Source organism: Macadamia integrifolia, chromosome 10 (genome assembly GCF_013358625.1).
Source record: "Macadamia integrifolia cultivar HAES 741 chromosome 10, SCU_Mint_v3, whole genome shotgun sequence".
NCBI lineage: Eukaryota > Viridiplantae > Streptophyta > Magnoliopsida > Proteales > Proteaceae > Macadamia > Macadamia integrifolia.
The window spans coordinates 15,329,174-15,343,094 of NC_056566.1; the positions used below are offsets into that span (position 1 = coordinate 15,329,174).

General features: G+C 38.6%; 3 protein-coding genes across 4 annotated transcripts in view; 2 read left to right on the forward strand and 1 right to left on the reverse strand.

The window, feature by feature from the left end:
- The window catches only part of LOC122091735, a 14,976-nt gene extending 11,366 nt beyond the window's left edge, over positions 1 to 3,610 (forward strand). The window contains exons 11-12 of one of the 2 annotated variants that reach the window (XR_006144012.1): positions 2,464 to 2,660; positions 3,312 to 3,610. Coding sequence is in view for 1 of the 2 variants with exons in the window: in XM_042661849.1 (XP_042517783.1) it covers positions 2,464 to 2,534 (71 nt within the window). In the remaining variant the exon portion in view is untranslated. Of the gene's footprint in view, positions 1 to 2,463; positions 2,998 to 3,311 lie in introns of those variants that run through there. The other variant, XM_042661849.1, reaches the window with a different exon arrangement.
- A 1,414-nt stretch (positions 3,611 to 5,024) lies between these two features.
- Positions 5,025 to 6,414, forward strand: LOC122091799 (50S ribosomal protein L28, chloroplastic-like). Its single transcript, XM_042661944.1, has 2 exons — positions 5,025 to 5,490; positions 6,005 to 6,414. Exons 1-2 carry the CDS (start codon positions 5,040 to 5,042, stop codon positions 6,235 to 6,237), a joined length of 684 nt encoding a protein of 227 aa, XP_042517878.1. The 5' UTR covers positions 5,025 to 5,039; the 3' UTR covers positions 6,238 to 6,414.
- Positions 6,415 to 6,451: 37 nt separating this feature from the next.
- Positions 6,452 to 11,134, reverse strand: LOC122091798 (rho GDP-dissociation inhibitor 1-like). Its single transcript, XM_042661943.1, has 5 exons — positions 10,648 to 11,134; positions 10,144 to 10,207; positions 9,812 to 10,033; positions 8,016 to 8,140; positions 6,452 to 6,691 (listed from the first exon to the last, which is right to left on the reverse strand). Exons 1-5 carry the CDS (start codon positions 10,855 to 10,857, stop codon positions 6,623 to 6,625), a joined length of 690 nt encoding a protein of 229 aa, XP_042517877.1. The 5' UTR covers positions 10,858 to 11,134; the 3' UTR covers positions 6,452 to 6,622.
- Between the last annotated feature and the right edge of the window lie 2,787 nt (positions 11,135 to 13,921).

Below are 13,921 nucleotides of genomic sequence, written 5' to 3' on the forward strand. Positions count from 1 at the left end.
AAAAAAAAAAAAAAAAAAAATTCTTGAAGTTGAATGTAATGTTGGAGGGTTGGAGCAATAGCTCTTGAGGCTGCTGATGTCTCTATAAAACTTGTAAATCGACAACGATTGGGTTATTATTTTGTCTTCTACTCACTAATACCAAAGTTGACCATGGTTGTCACGGGGCCCATTGCGCCTAGGTGATTCTAAGTGTTGGGGAAGCGGAAAAATCAAGGCGAAACCAACAAGGCGTCAAGGTAGGGGGTGTCAATTCCTAAACCGAACCGGTAAAACCGGCCGGACCGAACCGATAACAACACGGACCGAACCGAAACCTTATTGGTTCGGTTCGGTTTCGAGTATTGCAACCCCAAAACCAAACCGAACCGCATCGGAAACCGGATGAACCCGAAACCAAACCGAAACCGGCTCAAAACCCAGACCGAAACCGAAACCAAACCGGTAAGAAACTGAAACACTCCAAAATTCATTAAAAAAAAATCAAAATTTGCATAGTTTTGTATACATATGTATGGAAAGTTGAATCCAAACTAGACCAAAAACCAAAACCAACCCGGTTATAAATCGATTTAAGAAACCGAAGACAAACCGAAACCAAACCGCACCGAAACCGAAACCAAACCGAAACCGGAATTTCCTTATTGGTTCGGTTTCGATTTCAACTTTCCCACACCGAAACCGACTCAACCCGGACCGAAACCGAGCTGGACCGACCAATTGACACCCCTACGTCAAGGTGCCTTGACGCTTATGAATTTGACAGTTGCTTAAAGGAAATAAAAATGGATGGGATACTGACGTCTGAAGGTTTAGAAGTGCACCTAAGACAAACCAAAAAGAAGGGCTAATAAAGAGAACAACTAAACTTCTGATTCAGGCTATTCTGACCATGTGATGCTGGTTGCTTCTGGGACTTGTTGATCCTTGATTGAGGTTCTTTTGGGTGTGGGTTAAAGCAAAAGGGATTGTGGATACTGGGGTCTCATGGTTTATAGAGGAAGAAAAGAAAACTAGTAGAGAAAATAGCTAAAGTCTTTGATTCAGCTTGTTCTCACCAGGTAATGTCAGTTGCTCCTAGGTAGGGGTGTCAATCGGTCGGTTCGGCTCGGTTTCGGTCCGGGTTGAGTCGGTTTCGGTGTGGAAAAGCTGAAACCGATACCGAACCAATAAGGAAATTCCGGTTTCGGTTTGGTTTCGATTTGTCTTCGGTTTCTTAAATCGATTTGTAATCGGGTTGGTTTTGATTTTTGGTCCAGTATGGATTCGATTTTCCACACAAATGTATACAAAACTATGCAAATTTTGATTTTTTAAATGAATTTTGGAGTGTTTCGGTTTCTTATCGGTTTGGTTTCAGTTTCGGTCCAGGTTTTGAGCCGGTTTCGGTTTGGTTTCGGGTTCATCCGGTTTCCGGTGCGGTTCGGTTTGGTTTTGGGGTTGCAATACTCCAAACCGAACCGAACCAATAAGGCTTCGGTTCGGTTCGGTTCGGTTCGGTTCGGTCCGGTCCGTGTTGTTATTGGTTTGGTCCGGCCGGTTTTACCGGTTCAGTTTAGGAATTGACACCTCTACTCCTGGGATTTGTGAAATTTTATTCAGGTTCTTTTCTGTTTAGTGTCTTGGGGGAGGGGTTGTTTCAAGTTTCATTTTCGGACTTGTAGAGTGTTGCACTGTTAATTGCTTTTGATACTGATTTCATCATCCTGGAGTTCCCCCTTGTGGTTACAACTATAAAGTTAAACTTCATGGGGCTTACATGCTACGGAAACCCAGCCTCTTGAGTGGTGGTGTAGTTTTCAGGGATAACTCTAGTGCCATGCTTGTGATTTTAGGAGTCTCTGATAGGCCCCCAGACTTTCTCATTCTGTTGGATTTGAGAGGCTGGTGGTTGTCTGGTTGATGGGATTCTATGTTGTTATTGGTGGATATTTGTTCAAGAGAGGGGCCTCTGTTTTGGAATCTTCAATGACCATCTCATTCCAGTGGGTGATTTTTATCATGCTACCTTGAAAATGTTCTTTGGAAAGCTATATATTAAAATTTTTGAGGACTTTACAAGTTACATACCTGTATCCTCTTCATTGCACTTGTTCTGGCTAATATGCAAAACCTTCTCTCTCCTTGGTAGAGCTTAGAAAAGGTTGAGCACTGCTACTTATCCAAAATGGAGGAAAAAAGAGGTTGATTACAGCTGTCGCAGTTTCTAATTTGTGTTGATTATCTCCTGTGTTGATTTTAAAATGGGTGAACATGATTGATATTGACAAGTTACTGGTTCTGGGTGTAAGCTACTATTTCTGTCGTTTCATGCTGATGCTGTCTTAAGTGTATTTAAATTCATATCTCGACTCCTATGAGGGATAGTATGTTGTTGAAAAAGGAAGGAGCTATTCAAAACATTCTTGTGGTAAGTACAGATTAAAAAGAAGTTTCTAATTAGTGTGTGTGCTGTCATAACAGGTCTGACTTATATACCAGAGCATTCCCTGAAGATAAATGCAACCTCCAGCATTGCAACAGGGATCGTATAGGATTCATTGGCATGTTTTCATGTTACTCGAGACTTAAATGTGACAAGAGACCCACAGTTCCTACTGATCAAGTTGTCAGAGATTGGTTGTATTGCTTCTGTCATGGCATAAGTGAGCAGCAGTAAGGTATGTGACTATTGTTCTGTCAGCAGGAGTATGGTGGGGGATTGGAGTTTTACATTCCTTAAGAAGTAGGATTTTGAGCTTTGGGAAACAGTTGATGTGTCTCACTGTTAGTTGGTCCATTCATTTTTTATTTTAAGCCATTGACTTAGCGGCAGTTTTCTAAAATTACCATTCACAGGGAAGTGAGGATTAGAATGTACAACACACCATGTAGAACAGGAATGTGTGAACATTCCTTTTGTTTTTCGTTCCTTTGTCTTTATTCTTTTAGAATTTTTTTTCTTCCAAATAAAAGCTATATATTTCTAGATGCTCTTTGATTTTGAAGAGATCAGGATGTCTTGTATGTGTTTGAAATGGTAACATTGTGGTTGCTAATTGAGTTAATATGGTGGGACTGATTATAGATCCTTTTCTTTTCCCCTCAAAATGATACTGGTATTGATAGGCAGTTTATCCTTGTGTTGTACACTGTGAGTTCCCCGATCCACGAGTGATTTTTTGTTAATCTCCGTATTCTTTGGAATGCTTATTACACCGGAAAGAAGTGTTAAATGTCTTCTGATCTATTGACACATTGTACATTTATCACACAAGCAGGGATTACCAAATTTTACACTAGCCATCTGATGTTTTTGATTCTCAACCCAGGAATGCGCAGGACAGCTTCTATCCCTCTCATCGTCACCATAGTTGAACGGTCTGTTGTTTATAGAGCATCAACAAGGGTTGTGAGATATTGTTTCGGAACATATTATATATTTGAAATAGTGAGGTTGTATAGATCTTTTCACCATTTCTCCCCTACTTATGGCCCTTATGGAACGATGCTGTAGTAGACCAGAAGATTCATTGGGAAGAGAATTTGGGTTCCCATTTGTTTAATTCTCCAATTTATATTGGGAGTTCTTATCATTCCCATCATTTTATTATTGGTTTCTGTACTGTCATATCCTTGTCTGCGTTTGGAAAATTTTTTTTTTTTTTGGGTGTGTTTTGACTCTTGTGTGTCACGAGGTATATGTGTAGCAAGCATGGGTTGGTACATGTTATAGAGGATCCTAAACTCATCTCATTGGTGAATTTTCAACCCCAAAGAAATAGGGATAGTGTTAGAAAACTGAATTCAAAGAGACAGAAAATTCCATAAATTTAAATTTGGCGAAGTTTTAAACAAACCAAAGACTTTTCTTCCTGTGGTTGTTTCTGAATCGCATGTTTGGTAAGAACAAGTGCGATGGCCTGGATTCTCTTCTCTATTCCTATCTTATCTGCAAGTGACTGAAATTGCCGAGCCACCCCAACACTTGCCTACAAAGTATTACTCCCTAATGTCTATGTCCAAGTTTGTATCCCAAATTTGATGAAGATGTCCAAATCAGCTATTAGTATCCAGTTTCAGCCACCCAGGACCGTTACCATGTCTCCATGATTGTTCTACTAATCATGGATGATTTAGTCAGGAACATTCAAGATGAGGTTCCTTGATGAATGTTTTTTGATGATGATATTATTTTGGTAGATAAGTCACAATCAGGGATTACCATGAAATAGTTGTAGGGAACAACCTTGGAATCAGAAGGTTTCAAGATAGTAAAACAAAAACAGACTATATGGTGCGTAACTTTGTTTACACTTGGATGAAAAAATGAGGGGGTGAAAATTGATGAAAAAATGAGGCGGTGAAAATTGATAACAAGGAGATTCTACAAAATGAATTTTTAGGTTTCTAGGCTTAATCATAAATAAAGAATGTGGTATAGACATTGGTGGTTCACAAAGAATTAAAATAGAACGGATGATATGGACAATGTGTATACTCAGTATTGTGTGATTGATGTATTCATTTAAATCTTAAAAAAAATTATAGGATAGTAATATAACGGACTATGATGTATGGTGCAGAATGCAAGACATTGAAGAAGCAACTTATATATAGACTAAGTGTGAAGGAGATGAGGATGTTGAGATAAAGTATGAAATGACCCTATTAGAACTAATATGAGAATAATCCCAATACATGATAAACTATAAGAAAATCGTTTGAGGTGGCATGATCATGTTTAATGGAGATGTTGAGATGCTTCAATACAAAAGAGCGATTCGATTCAATTTTTTTTTTTTTCTTTTAGTAAAAGTAATTTGATTCTGGTTAGAGGAACTAAAAGAGTTAGAACCAGGCCTAGAAAGATCTTACGAGAGGTGGTGAAGAAAGAACAGCATAACTCAAGCCTCGTATTAAGTATAACCCCAGATACTGCTGATTGGCCAAGCCTCGTATTAAGTATAACCCCAGATACTGCTGATTGGTGGACAATGATCCATGCAAACACTCAAAAGATGTCGTTGGGCATATAATGTACTTGGAATTGTAGAACAATGGTTAAGAATGATCAATCTACGACTGGTTGGATCAGACGGTCGTTCAGGTTAGATCTTTTTTCAAAGACGGGACCCACATGTAGCCACTGTGAAAATGAAGAAAAAAGGTCAGTGTCACAGAAACGAGAGGCTGCAACTGTGAGTTCTGAAAGAGCGCCTTCACCCGGGTTTCATCATCCCAAACCAGAAGATATGGCAATGGCAGCGGCGGCAGCGGCGGCAGCAGCAGCAGCAGCGGGGGTGTTGTTAGGCCACTCATCCTCTCTTCACTTTGGCAAAGCTGAGGGTGTTCGAGACAGATGTTTTGTGAAGACAAAGAAGAAGGAAGAGGATTTGGGGTTCGTGGCGTCAAAGTTGAGTGGCATCAAAATCTCGTATCCTTCCACCGCAATCCATGCCGCCAAGCCCATTTCTGTTCCTTTCAGATCTCCCCTTCAACCCGTTGCCCGTAAGTTCTCCGACTCTTATCATTTCCGTCTTCCCATCCCATCTCTATTTTTTCTTTTCGTCTTCTTTTCTTATCCATGGGCATTATCCTTTTTGGGTTTCTCTGAAATTCTTGCATTTAGATTTTGTTTGATTCCTCATCTTCGAATTCTTTTTCCTTATCGGATTTTAGTCTTGAACACTGCTGTTTCAGTCCCCTGCATTGGTTGATTTCTTCATTATTCCCATCAGAATCAGAAATTATTCTGATTCGAATTGGGTTTACGGTTCTCACTTCCTTTTAATAGTACTGGTGGGCTTCCATAACGCTTAAAACTGCTCTCTGTTTTTGCTTATTGGAATTGGGTTTATGGTTGGTTTTAGTTCCCAGTTACTACTTCATGCTCTGTGTTTGGTTGATTGGGATTGAGTTTATTGTTCAAACTTTGGCTAGACTTCTGATTGGAAGCCAACCCTTATGAGAAAGCTTTTGATGTGGGCAGAACTGAATAATGAAGTTCTCTCTTCTTTCTCAGGTAGGGTTTGTCCATTCACTGGGAAGAAAGCCAACAGGGCAAACAGAGTGTCGTTCTCCAACCACAAGACTAAGAAACTGCAGTTTGTTAACCTACAGTACAAGAGGGTCTGGTGGGAGACAGGGAAGCGCTATCTCAAATTGCGCTTATCCACCAAGGCATTAAAGACCATAGAGAAAAATGGGTTGGACGCTGTTGCTAAGAAGGCTGGAATTGATCTTCGGAAAAAGTAGCTTCACCAGTTGATTTTTTTGTACTTCTGTACTGTATTGGTTTTAACATTTGAGCTGTGTTCTTATACCTCGCTACTATTTTCATATTTTTTTCAACTTGAAATTTCTCTTTTAGATGTTTTACAATATCTTCTGCCATCTGTGGCCAATTAAAGGCAATCTTGAGCTTTGAATTCATACTTCCCTCTGAGAGAGAGAGAGAGAGATCTGCTACTAGAACACAAAAATGGCAATGGAATTAAACTCTAAAATCTAAACGCTGTATATTTTGAGTAGTAAAAGACTGTCAAAGAGCCATATTGCAACTGGAATTATATGAACAATGTGCAGTCACTGTTGTGGAAAATTGAAACCATGAAAAACAATGGACTCCCTCAAGACTCCATCAGCTACGCTTCTTGATTTCAAATGTATAACTGAGCTCCAAATAACATCTTTTATCATCGTCTTCAAACTGCACAAAACAACAAATTGCTAGCTTAGATCAAGGCAGAAATATTCCATTACCTAAAGGAACTGTCGATCAAGCTTCTGGTTCTGGATTCCAATCATCATATGCACCTATCTATGGTTATATTTCAAACAGAGTTACACTGTTCAAGAAATAATAGAAACAACTCAGCCTTATCCCAACTAAATGAATTTTTTTTTTTTATTACCCTCCAATCAGCTCTATTTGAGATCATACTTGATACAAGACCTAAGCTATGCATGTATTTCTTCCGCACTTCTCCTAAGGTCAATTTAAGTCTGTTCCCGACTCTTTTTGAGATCATACTTGACACAAGACATATGCTATGCATGTATTTCTTCAGCACTTCTCCTAAGGTCAATTTAGATCTGCTCCTGACTTCCTAGTATCTGAACCAAATCACTCCTCTGAGATCACAAAAGTGGCATAGCATGCTATAAATCGCTATAAATTGTCTGGAATTAACTAATGATCCCAAGGGGGAATACTCTTAACACTCTCATAATTTTTCTGCCTATAGTTGGATTTAAGTATGGGAAATGGACAGTTTCTATCGGGGAGTGTGGAGCTTGCGCCTAGACTCAAGATGGGGCGAAATGACCACCCCACCCCCAATGACAAGCACAAATCCCTCCCTTGTTGATGCTTCACCATGCGCTAGTGCAAGGACTGTGCTCCCACACAGAAAGCTCTCCCCCTAAGTATTTAGCAGCATAATAAGAGGAATGCCATGCTAGCATGTAAGAGCACTCTCATGATATCTTTTTCCAAAGTCTATAATTCTACCATGAGATTCGTATGGAGCTTCATCATGCCATTGTCTATAATAACACAAATTTCCTTTACCGAGAAAAAAAGATCCCAGGTGAATATATAAAATTATTCCAATTTTAATTTTACAAATGACTGTCTCCATAAACTTGCAGATTAGACTTCTCTTTTTTCTTTTTTCTTTTTTTTTTTTGGGGGGGGGGCGGTGGTGTTGTGGGCTGGGCATATTGCACAATACTAGATTAAAGTCATTGTGGATGTTTTATCAGATGTCTCTGAAGAGACTGATTGAGCATGTTTCATGGTTTATTGGGTGGGAGGATATACGTCCCTCTAGGAACCATGGTAGAAAAAGCAACATTTCAGCTCTGATAAGTAGTCCAGGCAAACACAATGTTCCCAGAGACCCAATAAAAGAAACTAGTATAAGAAACAGAAAAGAGAGGAAACAGAATAGTGAAATTTAAGTTCATTCTAATTCTTTGGTTGTTTCAAAAGATTGCTACCGAAATATGAATTTTAAAACTATACTCACCTTCAGTTTTGCTGTGTAAATTCCCCTTGCAAGCACACCAGAGGGAGTGATCTCCTCATCTAGGCTGTGTACATAGGGTTCCTTCTGTGGAGCAAAAGTACCCAACATGCCTTTGCTTTGATCAACTGCCATCCAAAAGCACAAAAAGTAGTCAACGAAACAAAGATACAAACATATCTTCAACAGAATCTCAAGGACTCACGTGAAACTTAAAGGAAAAGCACCACATCCATTTGGGTAAATCTCAGGGATTGGGCACAACTCATCCACGTGCCGCTCTTTCCGTGTTGTGAGGACTGGACACCTTTATAATACTCATTCCTTAGTTGTGTGTTTGTAACATAGGCTCATCTGGCCAACTGAGTTGTTTGTTCTTCCTTTATTGGATTCTAGCTATCCTTTCTCCTCTATCATCGAGGTGTTTTATATCTAAAGACAAACAGCTAGGCTTGTGGAACCACAATTATATGAAGTGTTTACATGGGCAAAAATGCCCATTAACAGAAGAAAGTATTCAAATGTTGTGACTAAGAGTATTTCAATATAATATCTTCTTTTGCAAGCAAATGAGAAAACTGGGCAGCTAAAATATTTTCAATGTGTATATCTGTGCCTATAGATGTGTGTGCATGAGAGAGAGAGAGAGAGAGAGAGATTGTAGGAGAAAAATCAAATGAAGCTTCTGCAAAGAAGACATGTAAAGGGGCCATGCACTGTGCTGTTGAATTGGTCTTAAAATGTAGGGAGGGACTGAAGCACAAGCTCATGAACTTCAGGGTAGAATGGTAGATACATATGCCCTTCAACTTGTATTTCCACGGAAATTTCCCCACTCAGTAATCCTCACCTAAACCATATTTGTGGTTCTATGCAGTCTCAGACAAGAGGTCAAGTCCCCATTCTTGGACCTATCCTAGGGCAACTAAGGCACCGTTTGACAACGTCCTGTTTCTGTCGTTTTTGTGTTTTCTTGTTCCTAGAAACGGAGAAATAACCTAAAAAGCGTTTGATAAAATTGTTCCGTTTGACCCGTTCCTAAAAACATAAATCAAAATTTATACATATTTAGAATTCTAGAAACGACTTTGACGAAACAAGTCACACTTGTTTTGTCGTTTCTAGAAATGAATTTGAGAGAAAAAAAAAAGGCTGTTGTGCCCGATAAATCTCTCAACTATTTAAACCTAAAAAGAGGCAACCGAACCCTCTCTCCCTTTTGGGCATCCGATGATACTATTGGGTTTTTTAGTGGCATTATGTCTGCAAAAAACGTTTCGAGAAATAAGTTAATCAAACATCAAAAAATCTGTTTTTGTTTTCGAAAATGTGAAAAGCCATTTCTGTTGTTTCTAGACACAAAAACAACAGAAACGTTATCAAACGGTGCCTAAGATATCCCAATCTTTGTTCATGATCTGGAACAGTGTCTTTCTACAGCAAGTCAAAATCCATGTATGTTTCTAATTATATTTATTCCAAGGACACATTTCCCTTTACCCAGGAAAAAATATCATAGCCCTGTCCTTTGTGTCCTGCCTCATAATTACTTGGGCATTATGGTCTTTAGCAAGAAGGTCTCCACGAGACTAAAACAATTAACAATACCTTCAAAATTGAATAATAGCTACGTAAACAAAAGGATGTGAGGACCCTATTCTCACTAAGTGGATATTTTATGCTAATCACAGTCTCAAGTCTGAAGGTTAAGGTTAACAAAAGCAGCAGCAAGTCCAACCCCACAACCCAAATGCAACTGTAATATAGGATCTAAAAAGACGGAAAGAAATCCACAGTACCTTGAAGGCCCCCTTTCCAGACAGTGTTGGAGTAGGCCAAGCCAGAGACAATGTTGTGCTGCACAGTGAATGTCAGCTTCAGTCTATACTGGGACCCCTCCCTGAGAGTAAATAGGACACGGTTGCTTTGGTTGGTATCCAAGGGCAAAGGGGTATTTCTCTCTCTCAAGTTCTCAGAGACGATCCCTATAGAGTGGAATGTAACTTCAGGCTCCATTTGACCTAGCAAAATAGTAAACATAGCTCTTAGGAATCTATCAATCAACAATCCAACAGAGTCTCCAATAGAGGAGGAAAACTAACAAGAAATATCGGGAACCCAGAAGGATAACCATTTAAGTCTTCTTCGAGACAGCCAAGAAGCTTCTCTTTCCACCTCCTTAAGCTCTCATCGTCCTGCAGAATAAGAGACTCTAGTGAGGCAAAGGGAATTTCAGATCACCCATCATCCTCATCTTTAATTAGCGGCCATTGCATTGAACAAACGTGAAACTTGACTTCTCTCTGTCATCTCCAGAAATTCTCAAAGAAAAAACAATCCCAAACACCATTAAAAGGCTAAAGAACAGGTCACTTAACAGACCCATCTAGAAGTATAACATCAAATAATTGCTGCAACTACAAGCAACCCATGAACTGTAAACGATTAAAGACAGAACCCGAAAAATTAAAAAGAAGAAAACAAAACAAAAAGAATGAAATCATTAATAGAGGAAACTGAACAACCATATCAATCCATTTTTTGAGCAAAATAGTCCTTACCCATTCTCTTAATTCGTCCAAAGAAAATACCCAAATGACCCAACTTCAAGAGGGGAAATCAAGAAAAAGTGTACCTTATCTTTCTCAAGCTGTTCTTTGAGAGGAACCAAGGGACCAGGAACAAAACCAGCAACCCCATCATCTTCTAGTTCATCATCTTCCTCTTCAACAACTTCATCATCACAAACCCTCTCAGACTTCTCAGTCAACATTTCTCCGACTTGTTCTTGCTTGTCACCAACCCAAGAAGAAGACCCAGCTTCCACTTTCTCACCACTGTCCATCACTACCACAAAAAAAAATCTAAAAGGTAATAAAGGCTACCCAATCAACGGATTCAAAAACCCACAAAGGAATACCAAAGAGAATGGAACCCGTATACTGAAATAGTCTACTACTACTACTTCTGCTACTACCGATGTATACAGATATGGATCTCTCTCTAATTTATCCTTTTCTCTTTTCTTTCTGAGTTCCTTGGGCGTCGGCGCGGAGGAGAAAGAGACAAGAAAAGAATTGCAGAGAGCGTTACATTACTTTTTTTCATTTTTTTTATTTAATCTTACAAAAAAGGTAGTTGGGACTTGAGACTTGACACATGGCAGACAATATACTAAAATAAATATTATTATATAATATTAAGAAAAGTGGGACCCACTACTACTTGAGTCACCATCAGATAATAGTAGATCCTGATTCCTGACTTTAGGCGTGACGAGTGGAAATAAAATAAGCCGTATACGATTATTATGATGATCCCACTTACCTATAAAGGCTACCTAAAGGGATTAAAGAAAAGCTTTTTGTGGGACCCAAATTAGTAAATTTAGAAATTTTGGAAATTTTGGCGCCAAACTCAGGGCTATTTCATTTTTCCATTATATTATTATAGTAGTATTTATGGGCTGGCTAGGCTTTTTGAAAACACAGATCTCCCAGATCTCCCAGATCTCAGCTCAGATTCGGCCCAGCTAGAGGTAAGGGTTTCTCAGCTCTGGGCCAGCACTGTTTTTGTAATCTTCATTTTTTTTTTGAAAAATTACATGATTACTCACCTTTGGTTCCTTTATAAAATTACCCATCAAAAGCTTAAGTTAACAAAAATATTCAAAATTAGGATTAAGTTTACAAAACTATCCAGTCAAAGTTTCAGTTAATAAAAATACCCAAAATTAGGTTTGGGTTTAAAAAACTACCCAAAATAATGATTCTTCATCTTTTACATATAATCAGGTATTTTTTATAACTGAAACTTTGAGTGGGTAGTTTTGTAAACTCAAACTCAATTTTAGGTATTTTTGTATACTCAAACATTAAATGGATAATTTTGTAAAAATAAACCTAATTTTTGGTATTTTTGTTCACTGAAACTTTTGGTAGATAATTTTGTAAAGAGAAACCCAAAAGTGGTTAAAAATGTAGTTTCCCCCCTCCCCTTTTTTTTTTTTTGGGGGGGGGGGGGGGGGGGGGGGGGGAGGGGAGTTTTTCTAAATCGTGGGTATAGATGGAATCTCAACATTAACTCCCATCGGTACCATCAGATTGCGTTAGGGAGGAAATTTCGACTGCATCAATAGCGGGTGAGAGTGTAATATTGACCAAACAATCACATTGTATGGTCATGTCCGGAGGAAAAGATTTATCAATTCCACGGGTAAAGGAAAATTTAGTCCTTTCTTTTGCAAATGGCATAAGGAACACAACAATAATGGACGATGGAAAACGACATACTAATGTACCGACTACCCTCTACGATCGGCTGAAAGAATATTTTCGCAAATATATGTGTATACTTGATATGAATTATGATGTTTAATCTATCATCCTTATTTTGCACAAAAAAGTTAACTTTCCCCTAACTGGACCTACATTTCACACTTACCCACAAGCTAAAAAATGCAGATATCTGCTTCTTCAAGTTTATTATCACATACAAATGCAAGCCAATCTCCAGATATGCAAGTCCTTCCATTGGTAGATATCATTTTTACTCGCAAAGCTTGGCCTTTCCCGTTCAAAAGGGTAACCTTTTCTGTTTGTTGAATACGAGTATGTGTTCTGACAGTCTCTTGGGAACAATGTGTATATACTGTTGTGAAAAAAAAATTCTCTAAGCATCCATCCAAGCACAATGATGACCATCGGTAAAGAAATTCCACCATCATTGTTATTCGTCGTAAGTTAATTTTTTTTAAGACAAAAGCAGAAATTTATTTAACTATAGAAGGTCAAAGAGAACTTCATGGGACCTGAGTTTACCCATCAAAATCATCTACAGTGAATTGGTGAGGTGCAGTGAACATCAAACAGCTGGGATGCATAATCAGGTCCTTCCAGCTGTTGGTTGTTCATGACACCTCACCGCTTGGTACAGACAATTTGTACTCCTGAGCTTACAGAAGGATTTTACATGACAGGCAATGGGTTCACCAGCCACATTCTAAACTTGGAAAGCACTAAGAGGCAAAAGGAGGTGGGCCTCCAAGCTATGTTCTCTGCAAACAAAGTAAAAGGAAACAGGACGAAAGGAATTCTCGTCCAAGCACATTCCCTTTGTTCTGGTTGAAGTTTAAAAATTAGACTCCGTAAAAGAAAAAGATCTAGGAAATTTTATCTTCATTACGGGGAAAAATAATCCCACTACTGAGATGCCATCGGATGCCATGATGATCTCAGTGTGTGAATGTTTGAAGTCACCTTTGACAGGAATCGATGCCCAACATCATGGAAGAAAACTTTTAAGGTCATACTCTTCAGAAAAACTATATTTGTAGCAACTAATTCTACTCATTCTGATTATCAGAAAACAACCCAAAAGAAGAAATCCCACTTGTTTGAAACTAGAAAATGACCACTTTACTGATGTTTGGGCAAATATAGGCATAGAAAATCCCTTTGGATCCTGTAGCTAAAAACTAAATCATTCATTTTCCTTGCTCTTCAACAAAGAAGTCTATAAACCAAATTGAGCTACCATGCAATAAATATATGGCTCTTCATTTATTACTGCACACTTTTGAAACTGTGAATACACAAAATGGAATGGAATTCATAAGTTGCAAACATATAAAAGAGATGAGTGTCATTAACGATACAATTCGTGCTTTGAATCTAAAGGAGACACAGGCAAAAAAAAAAAAAAAATTGCAAATCATAAAACATCAAAGAAAAAGTAGAGAAATGATGTGAATCCTCTGTACAGTAAAGATCAATTTTACAGTGATGAAACCTGATGGGTGTATCTTTTTTAAGCTGGTTACAGATTCCAATCAACTACAATATGCTGAAGGTATAGAAACATATCTGGAGGGGCCCCCCCCAAACCACCCCCCACCCCCACCCCCACCC

Coding starts and splice junctions, on each gene's coding strand:
- LOC122091798 (XM_042661943.1), bottom strand. CDS start 10,857: ATGGACAGTGGTGAGAAAGTGGAAGCTGGGTCTTCTTCTTGGGTTGGT. Junction 10,034..10,143: donor TCTCGAAGAAGACTTAAATG/GTTATCCTTCTG, acceptor CTATTTTGCTAG/GTCAAATGGAGCCTGAAGTT. Junction 6,692..8,015: donor TTTACACAGCAAAACTGAAG/GTGAGTATAGTT, acceptor TGTTTTGTGCAG/TTTGAAGACGATGATAAAAG.
- LOC122091799 (XM_042661944.1), top strand. CDS start 5,040: ATGGTTAAGAATGATCAATCTACGACTGGTTGGATCAGACGGTCGTTC. Junction 5,491..6,004: donor TCCCCTTCAACCCGTTGCCC/GTAAGTTCTCCG, acceptor CTTCTTTCTCAG/GTAGGGTTTGTCCATTCACT.